General features: G+C 33.0%; 1 protein-coding gene across 1 annotated transcript; it reads left to right on the top strand.

Annotated features, from left to right (window-relative positions):
• Nucleotides 1-385: 385 nt before the first annotated feature.
• LOC123551759 (MAM and LDL-receptor class A domain-containing protein 1-like) lies at nt 386-13769 on the top strand. Its single transcript, XM_053542209.1, has 10 exons — nt 386-2781; nt 3751-3891; nt 4751-5010; nt 5297-5384; nt 6068-6202; nt 11049-11116; nt 11799-11886; nt 12112-13149; nt 13401-13497; nt 13700-13769. The coding sequence occupies exons 1-10, from the start codon at nt 2718-2720 to the stop codon at nt 13767-13769; spliced, it is 2049 nt and encodes a 682-aa protein (XP_053398184.1). The 5' UTR covers nt 386-2717.
• The last annotated feature ends 1443 nt before the right edge of the window (nt 13770-15212 follow it).

Raw genomic sequence — 15212 nt, 5'->3', positions numbered from 1 at the left:
AATAATAAATGCTAGGAACAGATACAATAGCGGAAGAGACGTTTAACCAACACTTTAAGTAAATAATAAAATAGTGAACATTTATTAAGTAATACGTGGAAATTATATATTTTAATAAGAAAAAATGTATGGGGTAGCTCCGGATGGATAGCTCGCATTTTCATATTTTTTAAAGATGCCTTAGTTGTATGATACCGTATGACTAAATGATTTAAGTTGGTAGTTAAATCATTAGAGCGTTTTTTTTGGGCAAAGATGTTTACTTCCATGACGAATTAAGTAAAAGTTAAGTAAGGGCATAAAATGAAATATTCTGTTATTAATAAATACTGGATATCATTTATTTTAGTTTACCGCTGCTTAAAAGGTAAGTTTTAAGTATAATGTTATTTAACAGAAGTCAAATATCATCGAAACATTTTAATCAGTAAAAAGTAACGTTTAGACATACGCTTACACTGTTCTAAATAGGGGCATCAACGATACAAAGTATTTTGAAATTAGAAAGAATAACATAATTTCATATGATTTATGGGAATATAATTCTTCAATCTGATCAAATTATTGTAGTTAAAAATATCATTATCATGAATAAACAGATTACTATGTTTTATTTCAATATCATCTTAAAACATGTGACGTAAAATGAAAGAGGCAAAGGAAATATAATGCAAGTCATAGATCTTAGCATGTTTTCATCTTGCAATACAAGATAGGAGCTTTTGGAACTGATCATCCAGCTATCATATTCCCACTCTCTACTTTGTACAAATTCTTATTTATCTCTTTGCAGCTCATTTTTCGGTTTGTATGACTGTTGATACCTCAGGTATATTTTGTAAGATTTTAGATCCGGCCGTGTAGATTGAGCTGGGAGAATCGATTCAGGCATTCATTTATTTTACACAGATCTATGGATCGCGGCGCCTTGATTTCGATCCCCGGCCGCGAAATATGATCTCTGTGACGATTTGATATGGTATCCGAAATCATTCGTCCTCCACGTCTGATTAATGTTGAGAAGTTTGCAATTACTTGCTGAGAACAGGTTTGTACTGCTACAGAATCCAGGTTAGTTACTTAACTGAAATACTGTTGAAAAACGGCGTTAAACTCAAAACAAACAAAATACGTCTACCTCTTTATTTCAGAAAAGCGATAAACAACGGTTGATGCGCGGACCGGTAAAAGAGTATTATGAGGTAAATTATGACGACCTCCGGTTCTATACTACTCAGATAAATGAAGTCCATCATATTTTTATATACAAATATCTGATAACATAGGAATATGTAAGGATGAAAACAATCAAGGCCTTCTTGTAGGTTGTCGTCTAATTTACCACGGTTAATTGTTCAGCTGCTTAGATATTAATAAAATCTGGAAAGTAGATTAAAACTCTCGGCCGTCACTACTCGGGCTGACGCTCTCGTTGTTAAAATCAGCACACCTGAGCTCTGAGCCTTGAAAATTCAGACGACACACCACTGAAGGCCTTGATTATATCACTGCTAGATCACTTACCTCACGTCTAAAACCGACTTCTTTACTAACAACGCACAACTAAGCGGTACCACACCCTGTGGGTTGTGAGTAATGAAATCCAAGCTTAGTTTCTACTGAAAAGAAATCAACCTCGTGTAAGAGCCTTAGATTCTCCTGTAGTGCACTCAAACATGATCTGTTTCGACGCTCACTCATTGAATCTCCTTTTTGTACCTGTAGTTCAGTGAAGACAGTAAGTCACTTTTTAACATCCTGTCCTTATTACACACAGCAAAGACACAACATCTTGACTCATCTTCCTTGTCCATTAAAAGCTGAGACCGTTCTGTTTTGTAACGAATACCTAACTTTTGAGCAAAATAAACATATAATACTAAAAACCTAGAAATACATCGATGCGACAGGTCGTTTTGACTCTGATTAAGTTGGCGATTGGATTAGGTCAAGAAGAGCTGAACCTTTTTTCTTTTGTTTTTTCTTCTTATTTTCTTTTTTCCTCTCTCCAACCCGCTCCTGTGTATTATTTCACACATTTTCATATTCTTACTTACATACTTTTTTGTATTATCTGTTCATACATATGTTTCTTTTGATTTCATTTTTGTTGTTCACTTGTATATTTAATCTGCCATAACAAACAGTTTAATATGTATAGTAACTATAGGAGACGGACACGATAAGTTACACTGTAACTTTTTTCCTAATCCTTATTTTATCTGTAGAAATGTTGTATCATGTTATGCATATTTGAATAAAAATACTGTTTAAACTAACCTCGTGTCAGATTTTATCATCTTCGAAATATGAGAGTGGTAAATCAGCTTTATATATGTGCCACCCTAAAGTTTAGATTAGGGTCTGACAATTGCCAAGCGCAGTTAAGATTAAGGCCAAAACACTGTGCCTTTCTAATCGTAAAGAACACATTAAAGTGACAAAATGCAAAATTAAAAAAGGGCCTGTTTCATGTACCTGTCCCATAACTAATCAGATGTATAAATCGGGAAGACGGTAATTCTTTATTTTGATAATCTCATAATTCATCGAATGACTCGCTTTTAACATCTTTACCTGAGGTGTTTTATGAATATATTTATTTAATAGCTTAATCGTTGAAGCGTTTCTTTGGACGAGGGTTCTTTGGTAGGATTAAACGAAGTTTTACTTCCTAGTAGTGACGAATGAAACTTTACGTATATACGACATGAGGCATGGAAAATTTGAACATTATCAGATATTGGATTATATCTTTTTTAGTTTTCTACGAGTTCAAAGGTAAGTCTTACATATAAAGTGTTAATATCAGTCATTAGTAAAAGTAACTATTCAAAAAAATAATCACCATCTACGCTCACACCTTCTTATAAATAAGCATTGATATGACAAACATCGTCAAATAAAAATCAATTTCTATTTTGTTTTGTTTTGGAATTTGTGATTTGTCATGTCTAAAAGATATAAATTATTTTTTAAAATCTTGTCATACGCAAACCCTGACCCCTAGCTCAAAGGTCACATTGGATGTTAAAGATCAATAGGGCCTTTCACCTACCCAGTCTGTAACTCATCCATTCATTAAGGGATGTTTTAGAAATTACTTGTCGTCACAAATGTTTACTTTATTAAGAATATGCGTCATAAACATCTTTCAGACCAAAATATACAAAATATTTTAGTTTACTTCCTTGCCTGTCTTTAGCTTTTTCATCTTTGAATAGATGTTAAAAAGTTCACTTTCCATATGGATCAAATTAAAAAATATGTCAGTATATTATTCTTCAGATTTTTTCCCTTTAATCTTTCTTTATTCTATAATATTTTTTTTCTCTTATTTTCACACTTATTTCAAAAGAAATGTCATTAAAAATACGCTTTAATATTCATAGATGTTGCAAGCCATCAACAAATTTAGATTTTTATCTTAGCAAATTATTATCCGTACATTTCACATAAATTTTTTTTTATATCTATAGCACAATACTGTATAAACATCATTAATAGATATCAGATCATAAGGTTATATACAAGTTGAGATAATCAGTCACCTCCCAGTAGGGGACTCCGTATTCAGTGGCAGTACTTTATTCACTATGTCATTATTATTATTATAAAATGGTCCAAATTGTTGGGTTAAAGTTATAAAAAGGAGGTTAATGAATCAAGCGTCTTTTATTGGCATTCACCATGATATAACAATACTATATGTTTGATCACTTGGTTGAACAGGTGTGTATTTTATTACAGTGTTGCTGTGTCTGGACTGTGATTTTGACAATGATTTTTGTGATTGGAACAATGACGAAACCTGCAACGTTACATGGACCAGACAACATGGAAACACTCCGTCTGCTTACACTGGACCTGAATCAGATCATACAACCGGAAGTAAGATTTGTATTTTACGCACTGGTAGTCAAAGACGCCTAAACATCCTTTGTGCATATTATGAGCATTTTGTTACAATAGATTAAAGACATATAAATCCATGTAATTGCATGTCATAGTGTTGACTCGGAGATATAAATTTCAACTTATATTACTCAGCAAAACTAATTAAGGGTCATTGTAAAATGTTAAATATGTAAACCTGATTGATTTTTTACAATTCATTTCACAATTTTCTTCACATTAAGGTAGGAAACATTAAATTCATCTTAGGTCTCTCCGTACTTGGATTCAGTGTTGTTATATTTTCTTGTCCTTTGGGATCATGGAGTCCATTCAATATATGTGTTATAGAGTTCCGCTTAAGCCGGTGCTAGGGTGCGTGAGAGGTGTTGCACATTTTATTACCTCTCGTTAACTGACTCAATCAAACCGAGTCTGCTATTATTCTTCTTTGTTGCATTCTTTGCTTCCAAAGGATCTTTTTACAAATTTTATTAACTATAACAACATCAGTTTTTAAGTGCCGTGGGGCGGCTGTAAAAGGTCTCCATGTACTTTATGGTTGCATTTTGTGCTTCCAAAGGATCTTTTTACAGATTCTTTTGATAAACGTCACGAAATCATGAAGTAAAGTTTGCGAATTCTTTATCAATGTTCAACAACAGATGTGTTAACATTTTTGTTGAGTGTAAAGTAAATTACACAGAGTTGTCTTTTCTGAAAAGTACATATAATTTTACTACCAGCGCTTTTATAAATATTAGAGAAATTCTTGTGAAATAATATAATGGGAAATGTTATCATCAAAAATCTATGGGTGTATCAACTTTAAATTGTTAAGCTATTCTTTCATCAGATGGTCATTATATCTACATAGAAGCAAGTGACACGCGAGAATATGAAGAAAAGGCCAGGCTAATCAGTCCCATGGAAGAATCCGGTCCCTTTTGCCTTATGTTCTGGTATAGTATGTATGGACAACACATTGGTAGTTTGCATGTTTATATGAGGACAAACACGAGTGTTGATATACCGCTTTTCACCAAGAATCATAGCATGAGTACAAACAAGTGGATAAAAGCGGTCATCAGCAAAATTGCACCCGTTGATTATCAGGTATGTGTGACTTGCTCAATGCAAATTGCTATATATGCTTCAGAAAGTACGATTTCCAGAAATAAAAAAGAAAAAGTTAGTGTAATAAATGACTTTATTACAGTTCAACGACGACACATCAGAAAGTAATTCTTTTTTTCCCCAAAGAAATCTGTATATTTATTATTTATAACTTACATTGACACTGAATTGACAAAGTGTGGCCTTTATCCCAAAGGAACACTCATTTCACGATTATACAGTATTGCATTATAGCATGTGAAAGTTTCTTTTGTTTGCTATACAGGTTATCCTAGAAGGTGTAGTAGGCAAAGGTGTTAAGGGTGATATTGCCGTCGATGATATTTCTTTGACTAAAGAAATGTGTTCTGCAGGTAAGAAAACGAATCAATAAGTTAGCATATGAAACACTAACTATACATAACACATGGACTAACTGAACTTCTAACAAAAAAGAGACATTGGTTTAATGTTCGGTTATTTGTAAAAGGGTATGGAAAATTTATGAACACTTTTAAGATGCTTACTGCAAATTGTGTCCGTACTTAACAGTCATTTTAAATCTTTGTTAATAATAGTAAGAGCAACCTTCGGCAGATTATGGTCCTGACCGTTTTCATAAAAAGTTAAATATCAGTCTTTAACTTTAAAAATACATGATTGCTTAATATTCAAATTTTCATTAGAAGCATAGAAATCAACCAAGCTAAATAATAGCGGTCTCGCTTTGATAGAGTCTGTTCATGAGAGATAATAAGATGTGCAACACATTTCACATTTCACCCCTCCACCCTACACGCAGAATTCCTGAATGTTCTAGTCTCCATACGACACTTAGAGAGAAAATAACAGCAAACTCGATTTCACTGTGTCTGTTCATGATAAAATGCGTAACACCTCTCAAACCCTTTAGCACTGGCTGAAAAAATGTCATTATTAGTAAGTGAATGTATTCCATGATCATAAAGGATCAGAAATTATAAAACACCAAGTCCATACTCAACTAGCAATAGAAAAAGAAAGATATTATTTCCGAACTTAATTTGTATTTGTTCAGAGTGTGCTTTTGAAATCGGATTCTGTAATTGGGACCAAGATAGAAATGACAATTTTGACTGGACGAGACAGTCCGGAAAAACGCAAACACCTAACACCGGACCACTAGCAGATCATACATCTGGAAGTAACCAAAGTAAGTATTAGTATATATTTAAAGATATTGCTATGACTAAATTTCAGATTTGAAAATAAAAATATTGACTGCACTTTGTAGATGTATACATAAAAGATATCACATGTATGTATATAGCAATATGATGTGTCTGGTTTGAAGAAGTACCTACTTATAAATATATAGTGGTAAACAAATTATGAACGTTAAATGTCATTTAAACATGAATATATTTTAACAAATGCTGTTACTAGATATGACATTAGATTGCCATGGTAGATCTACATACACAGTAATTTTATGTATTTAGCTAAGCTGAAACATTGGCTTAGAATCTTCTTGATTTAACATGTATTCTTACACGACTCAATTTATTTCTCTTCATAAAAGAAGGTCGAAAGCATACGTTGTTTTGCAAAAAAGGTGTCATATTGACGAGCTGAAAAAAAAAAACAACAAAAAAAAAAAAAAAACATCCACAACATTGGTGGATGTAACCAGAGATGTACATGGTAATCTGCAATATCGTGTTAAAATCGAAAACTCATTTTGGTTTAGACGCGTAGTATTATGTCAAATGGGCTGTGACCTCTTGATACAATGCCATCGCATATGGAATTCAAACAAAAAGAAGAAAAAAAGTTATTTAACGACAAGGCACTGCTGCGAAATGTGATGTTTTAATTAACAGTAGATTCTACTAGTCTGCCAATATCTTAGGAAAATGTGACTTCTGATGGCATTTTTTGTTAATGCTCGGATAAAAGTATATATGTGGTCCTTAGAACCAAACATGAAATTTAAAAGGGGCTGCCGCCTTCTAGGGTTCCTCGTTACAGAATAATGGGGTCAAAGGTCAAATGAGTGCATTTACAAATAAATTATGCCGCAAATGCCGCTGTGTACTTGTTTTATTCCATATAACCACCTAAATTGTTTTAAATATTGTGTCTCAACGCCCTTGAGTATTTTATTAATAAAACTGAAAATAATATAGAAAATTATATATAATATATATTATAGTATATTATATTATATAGAATAATATATATCTGGAAAAAGTGACATGCGTATACTTGACATGTTTTCTAATCTTTATGTATGGATCAACTGCAGAAATATATTTGGTACTCTCGTATCGAAGGGTTATTTTAATGTCATTTCAAGGTCACAGACATATCAAAGGTCAAATCTGAACTTTAGGGAACGTACTTCTACCGTATTAAAGGTAGCAAAATGGTGCGTATATTAATAATATACTCAGTATATTAATAACATGTTCAACACCTTTTCTAACTCCACACATGTTTTTTCCTTTTATCTCTGTCAAATCTTGACAGATTTGAATGAAATTTTTACAAAATGTTTAACGATTATTTTATTATAATGAAACATAACAACAGCCATAGCCTGAATTAAATTAATTTAATCGTAAGGGTGACAATAAGGTAACCCTTAAATTAAAAGTCACATAATTAGTAAATTCCAATTTACACTTGTGCACTTTGACCATATAAATTTGATGAAATTCAAATTATTATACAATGTATACTGAATGTACAGATATGTTTAGCTGAAATGAAACATCCGTCAATATTTAAATATGAACATGTTAATTTCATAGCAGGTTTTTGACGTCATTATTGACACCACATTAATGGTTGACGTTGAATCAAGAAGTACATTTAACTCAATAATTATTCGGCGCCTTGCCAGTAAAATGACTTTATATCTCAATAAGTGAACTCTACTTTAAAAGGAAGATACACCGAGTCATTATCTTACATTGTATTAAAGTTATATCCAGAAAGGGAAGATTGCAAAAGAAAAAAGACACACACAAAAAAACAACAACAACAAACAAACATAAAAAACATGAAAGGGGCATAATTCTATCAAAATACAATTAGAATTATGCGAATTGTAATCAAATATGCTGATGATGATTATATTTTTAATTTCAAGTCATTATCTTATAAAGTACCAAAGATATGTCTTAAAACGAAGAAAACGAGGAAGTTTAATCTGAAAATAATTCCAAGTATGACAACTTGGTGTCTTTAATGAGCCTGACCTCTGCACATACTTTGTTTGTATATCGGACAATGTTTGTGTGAACTTACAGTAAGACATAAGAAATAGTAACAAAGATATGACAGAAAAACAAAGGTTGCCGAAAAAACTTAGTATGCTAAGTATAACACCTTGGTGACATTGACCTTGGGTATAATGGGGTATAATAAGATATAAGCAATAAAAACAAAGAAAAACACGGGTTTTCTAAAAACTTTAATCAAGAAAGCTCACGCCGACAGCGGGAAATATGCACTCGTGTTTTCGTGGAATAATATTGCACCGCATATGTAGCGCAAAGTGTCAACAGCATACCTCGCACATATTTCTCAATACAAATTTGATATTCTTTTAATGCACACTTGCAGAATAGTATCCTATCTAAGGACGAGATGATATTCATAATTCATTGGAGATTGAAATATTGGCCGCAAAATTTTTAATACGGTAGATGGCAGTACTTGCCGCATAGAGACCAGCACCAAATTGTGACTTTTTATTTTTTTATTACCTTATTTGAACTGTCATGGCTCAACGAATATACTTACAATTGCTATCAATGTAATGTTTATTTAACAGAACTTGTCATTAAACAATGTGTCCAATTTTCATTGAAATCTGTCAAAATGTAAAAAAAACAAAAACCAGGTTTGGAGTTTAAAAAGTTGTTTATTATAGGATTATTAAATAACACCGCAAATGCATTTTTCGCTTTTTAGGCAGCAATAAAATTTGAACTTAAGCTTTGCACTGAGTATAAAAAGAATATCTTAATATATTGTACACTTTATGAGAATGTGTGCAAAAGGGAAAATATTGTATGCTTTGAGGAAGAAGACTACGAAGGAAAATGTATTACATGCAATTATTATATAAAAATTTTCATATCAACAGTTAAAGTCACTTTACTGTCATGTATAAAACCAAGACTTTTAGCTCAATAAGAAGAACACAGATTTAAGGATTGCGAGGCCGTGAATTCGATCCCGGGAGAGGTTTGTTCTCCATCACGATTCGAGACTAGATATTGTCAGGATTAATTTCGTCCTCCACTTTTGAATCAAATGGAGAAAATGGCAGTTACTTGCGGGGAAAAGGCTAGTACTCGTGGAGAATCCAGATACACTGATTAGGTTAACTGACCACCGTTACATGTCTGAAATACGAAAATGATAAAATATGGTGGTTAACTAACTTCCTGCAGGACGAGAAGAGCATGAATGAAAGATTTGAAATTCAAAACGATGAATTTAAAATTAACAAATACTTCCGATTGAATATTTCAGGCTAAAACGTCTATAGCTTGTGAAGTTGGACTATAATGGGATTTATTCATTTTTTTGTATATGGGTAAGAAGTCTTTTAGTTTATTTTGGCATTCCGCACTGACTTTCATTGACAATGTACATATTTTTACACGTTCGTTCTACCCACTAACCAATCACTCAGTTGCTGAAGGTGTTGTAACATGAAAACAAATATGTGTTACAATGTACTCTGTATTCACAATCATAAAGATCATGCTAATAAAATTCGATCTACTATACAATTCACAGCTATTTAGCCTTTTTGAAGTTATGACATCCATAGAACCATCATAAACAATTAGTTACAAAATTGTATATGTTGAAAACACTTGAAGAGCGGTTACCATTTCTTTAAATAACCTAATGTTATACCGGTTCTTATAATAGCCTAATGTTAATGCGCAAAGAAATTGTTTTTAAATTAGCTGATTCAGTGATATGAAGAGTATCATTTTCATGCTAATGAAAAAAAAAAACAAAACAACAAATACATAACATTTGCAGTTTTCTAATATCTACATTTAAATTTTGATGTAGCTTGATTTTTTGTACATAGATAGTACATGTATTTCCAAATGCCCAAACATTCCTGAAATTACTACAGCACATGCGTAAACCACTGGAATAGAGATTTTATTGACAGCCTATATTCGCTAGAACACGACGGGACAAACAGACTTTGTTCGAGATATAAGTAGTACGAGTCAACATAAAATAATTATACATTATATAGATATTATGCCGGGACCTGACGATGAGTTCGAGTCAAAATTAGTGAGCGAATAATCTGAGTTCAAGCAGACGAAGTTTGACAGTGTAAGTCTTTATAAAATACACGCCATATCTTTCTCTCCCGGTACTGTTTATAAAGACAACAAACCAGCCTTTCTATAATTGTTAGCCTGAAATCGGTAGTTCTAGAAACATGAGAAAGATAGCTTCCGTAAATGAACAAAATATCAGAGCGTACGAAAAATTTAGCTCATTCTATAGAAATAACTTCAGTTTTTTTTTAATTTCGCAAGTCTCAAATTTAATAAACCTACACGACGCGATTTGTTTTACTTCTCAAATTCATAATTATCACCAAAAAAGTACAAGTTTACATTAAAAGGAAGCACAAATGGCGAAAATCTGACGTTAATAACAAAAATGCACTTATTGACCTTTGACCTTGTGCTGTGACCTTACTACGAACTTTAGAGGGCGACAGCCCCCCTGAAGTTTTTCTATTCTTCATAAAGTTTACAAATAACATGGCTGTCAGGCATTAACAAAAAAATGCCATCAGAGGCAATGTTACTATATTTACATCGATACAATCTATCCTCGAGAGTATGGAGATAAAGCGAGACTTATCAGCCCGATGCAGGAACCTGGTTCATACTGTTTGACATTCTGGTATTGTATGTACGGACCTCATATAAACAAACTAAATGTGTATATAAAGACAGATGCTTGTGCTAATACACTTCTGTTTTCCAAAGAGAATGATACGAAAAGTATGGACTGGAGAGACTCTGAAATAAGCTTTCAGTCTGCTTTTGAATATCAGGTATCTTTTGCTGTAATTTCCACCTTGTGCTTTACGAATTAAAATCAGAAATGAAAGAATGTTTAATGTTTTCAGTATTGCTTTGAAATTGACATATATTGTATCATTAATATATCTCAAGTTGCATTAATCTATTGCAAAACAATAAGTAAATTTCAAATATAACTCACGCCGATGAACATTTTTTCCAGAGCTTGCGATTGTCAGTTTCATATCGTCAATAAATAGTTGTAGTGTCTGCGATTCATTTAAAACATACCGTGTTTATCACCCAAAGGCAATATTTCTATTGAATATGCTTCTGTTATAGCACTTGTACCATTATCAAGTTATATTTTCAACGGCAGGTAAACGTTTTCTTACATGTTACCTGCTTCAAAATTGTGTCTTGGTGTCAAAAATAACCAGTAAATTAACGGGAGGACTACGATAGATATAAATGTTAAGATAAAAACAGAGGAAACCCCACAGGTGGCCCAGCACGACAAAAATGAAAATGCAGCAGGCTCGGTTTGATTTAGCCTACTCAAGGTAGTGAAAATGCATGGTACATTTTGTATAATGGAATGCTTATTTAGTATTCACAATCCTGAGTGCATAGTTTAATGGCTTATCCGAATGCAGCATTTATAAATGTTTTCCAAAATTTCTTAAACTTTCATTAATTTTATGTCTAAAACAGATCATTATTGAGGGCGTTTCCGGAAATGGCTACCAAGGTGACATTGCAATCGATGATGTTTTATTGAAAGCTGAACTGTGCCATACCAGTAAGCGAATTCGATGTGGCAATATGTTTTCACCTAAAATTCCATTAATGTATAAATTATATATATATGATAGTTTATGCCAGTGTAAATGTTTTATTCTTAGATATCTGTATTACAATTTACTCTGATATGTAAATGGATCTGGTTCCCATATTATAAATGACAGTCTTTATATATTTGTTTCTGATAAAAGCATGTTTAGTACTAACTTCTTTTACTTTTTAGACACAGCAATTAGAATTGTGACACTATCATCATGTCAACCACAGACACCTAATAGAAATTTTACATTAGAAACAACGGCAAAGACAGGGGAAGCAAGACTATCTACAATGATTTATTCAACTACCAGTCCAACGAATGAAACAACGATTGGAACAAACAAAACTATAACTACGTTTGTAATGCCTACGGCATTGCCAGGAAGAAACCCATCATCAACGCTAACACGTAAAATAAGTTCACCAACAATAAGACACAGTTCAACTATAAAGTCAACGAGTGAGACAGGGCACTTAAATAATGCAACATTGATTGACGATTCAAACTTTACGCAAAGTTGGAAAACGGACTCCGGTTTAACTACTGAGTCAGTACTTACTGCGGAACACTCTGATACAACGACCGAAATTTTAAACACAAAACTGCTATGGAATTCGAGCTCGAGTTCAACTGTTAAAACAATAACTGTGGCGGACCACTCCAATACAACGACGACATTGCTATGGAAATCAAAGTCGAGTTCAACTGTTAAGCCAATAACTGAGATGGGCCTCACTGATAAAACGACCGAACTCTTCAACACCACATCGGTATTGAATACAAACTCGAGTTCAACTGTTAAGCCAATAACTAAGATGGGCCACTCCGATAAAACGACCGAAATCTTCAACATCACATCGATATTGAATACAAACTCAGGTTCAACTATTAACCCAACAACTAAGGCGGAGTACTCAGATACAGCCGATAAGATAAACACCACACAAGTATGGAATACAGACACTAGTTCAAGTGCTAAGCCAGTAACTGAGACGGAATACTTCGATTTAACGACGGCAGACTACAATACAAACTCGGGTTCAACTGTTAAGCCAGTAACTGAAGCGGAATATTTCAATACTACGAAGAATATTTATTTGAACACCACACATTCATTGAATACAAATTCGGATGCAACTGTAACATCAATACGAGAGGCGGACAATGCCAGTATAACGACCGAAATGCCAAATACCACACAAGAACGGACCAAAGAATCAGGTACAAGTGTATAACGGTAGAAATTATGAAGACAGAACATTGAATTTTACATAGGACAAAATCATATATTAAAGTCAAGACTTTTGACCTTGAGCATTGAGATTTAAAAAGCAAAGACTTAGTGAAGTAGCAACTTGGTTATGGTAATTTAATATGACTGTAGTATATTACACAACATTAACGTTAAAATTGTCGTAACAACGTTTCTGTCTTTAAGTCGTATGTCTAATGAAAACTGATGTTCTTTCCAGAAATGAAGAAGAGCTCACATAGAGAAGTCTACATTCCAATAATAACTACCATCATCATTTTGGCTATTCTGTTAACTCTGTGCATTTTGATACGGAGGTAAGATACATCGTTTGTATTCGTATTCTTTTTGTTGTAATTTGAGGCCATCAAAGTAAAACTAAAATCATACTTTCAGTACTTGCAATAATCTACTGTTGAGAGTACAATTTTGGTTAGTTTGAATAAGCAAAACATATAAAAATTGAATGTCTAAATGTTATTCGATGTACGTTTAAATTCTTAGTTTACATTTTGACAGATGGAGAAGGCAAAAAGAAAGTATCAGTGATGATGACTTACCTGTCCAACTACGCTACCACACGAAATGATTATACCGAAGTGATTTTAGAAAACGTGTTTTGTAAAGATGATACAGATAATATCCACAGTCACACTGGACAACAAGAATATGTATTGTGTGAAGATATGCATGTTTATAATCATATGAAGAACGTAACTGATTCCTTTATGGACAGTTCTTATTCGCATTTATATTCTAGTCCTGTAGCCACGGCAACTAAATCATATAGCGATTCAAATATAACTAATTTATATGCTGCAAATAACACAACTCAAAACCAAGTTTTTCTGTCTGCACAACATCATGATTGTGATGACACTTATAACAATTTGCAGACATCACAATTGAATTCAGACAAAGAAGCATTAAAGCAAGAGGATATAGAGATCGACAACGAGTCTGCATACGACAGTATTGTCGCCGGTGGAAAATCACATGTTAAGAAAACAGACACTTATTCTCATCTGAAGAAAGTAAAAAGGAGCAACGACATAGGAAGAGACCCTTCATATCCCTATTCTAGAGTTACAAAAAACGTTGCATATAGTGGATGTAAATTACAAAACGAAAACCTAAATACTAGCAGTGTGTACACATTGGAACCAAATCATATGTGCGCAAGCGATAATGTTATCGGTCAGTTCGCATTACAAGATGATTACACTGAATGTAGCACAGACTTTGGAGAAAATAGCTTGATGCGTAGAACAACTACATGAACGTTACATTCATACAGGAAAAAGGTTATGATACTCCAAGCAGTTGCACAGGAATGTTACAAATTGTGTTGTTTTGTTAAATTATACAGCTGCGAGCGCTGTTTAAGCGTTTGAATATACAAGTAGTTCTTATGTAATGATATCCATACACTGGTAAACAACAGATCATACCGCTGGCCCTGAGCTAAAGCGTCTAACAGATAAATTAACCACTATTTTCATTCGCTTTCACACTTCTTTTTCCTACATTTTTTTTTTTGCAAAATTATCTATAAGAATAAAATTTGAGAAACTATTGTACATGTATGCACGTGTATTCGGTATCTGGTGTAAGTATTTAATACAGTGAGGTAACGAGGTCAGTAATCAACAGCTATTGTACAATGATGACGTAAATATTCAAGTTTATGGACCTTTTCAATGCGGTTTGCTTTCCCTACTAGGTAGACACGTAAATTTAATAGATAAAATAAATAGAGGATATTCAAGTTGTTTGCATGAATATGGTCTTATTTTCATCAAATGGTATGAAAATGCAATATTTCGTGCGTGGCGTAGTTACGAATGAAATTAATTTTTTCATGCCACGAGATGAAATTAAAAACTTATTCATTAATGTTCTCTGTATTATATAGAGTTCTACACATATGATAGAAAACGTCTTTTGATTCCATTTAGAACAACATCAACAATACATTTTCTGTAGAGCCGAAATTAAGTCTTATTTTAGAATTAAGCGGAAAACTTTACCT

Source organism: Mercenaria mercenaria, chromosome 4, assembly GCF_021730395.1.
Source record: "Mercenaria mercenaria strain notata chromosome 4, MADL_Memer_1, whole genome shotgun sequence".
Taxonomy (NCBI): domain Eukaryota; kingdom Metazoa; phylum Mollusca; class Bivalvia; order Venerida; family Veneridae; genus Mercenaria; species Mercenaria mercenaria.
Note: the sequence above shows the minus strand (reverse complement) of the source record. Positions and strands in the feature narration are given on the sequence as shown.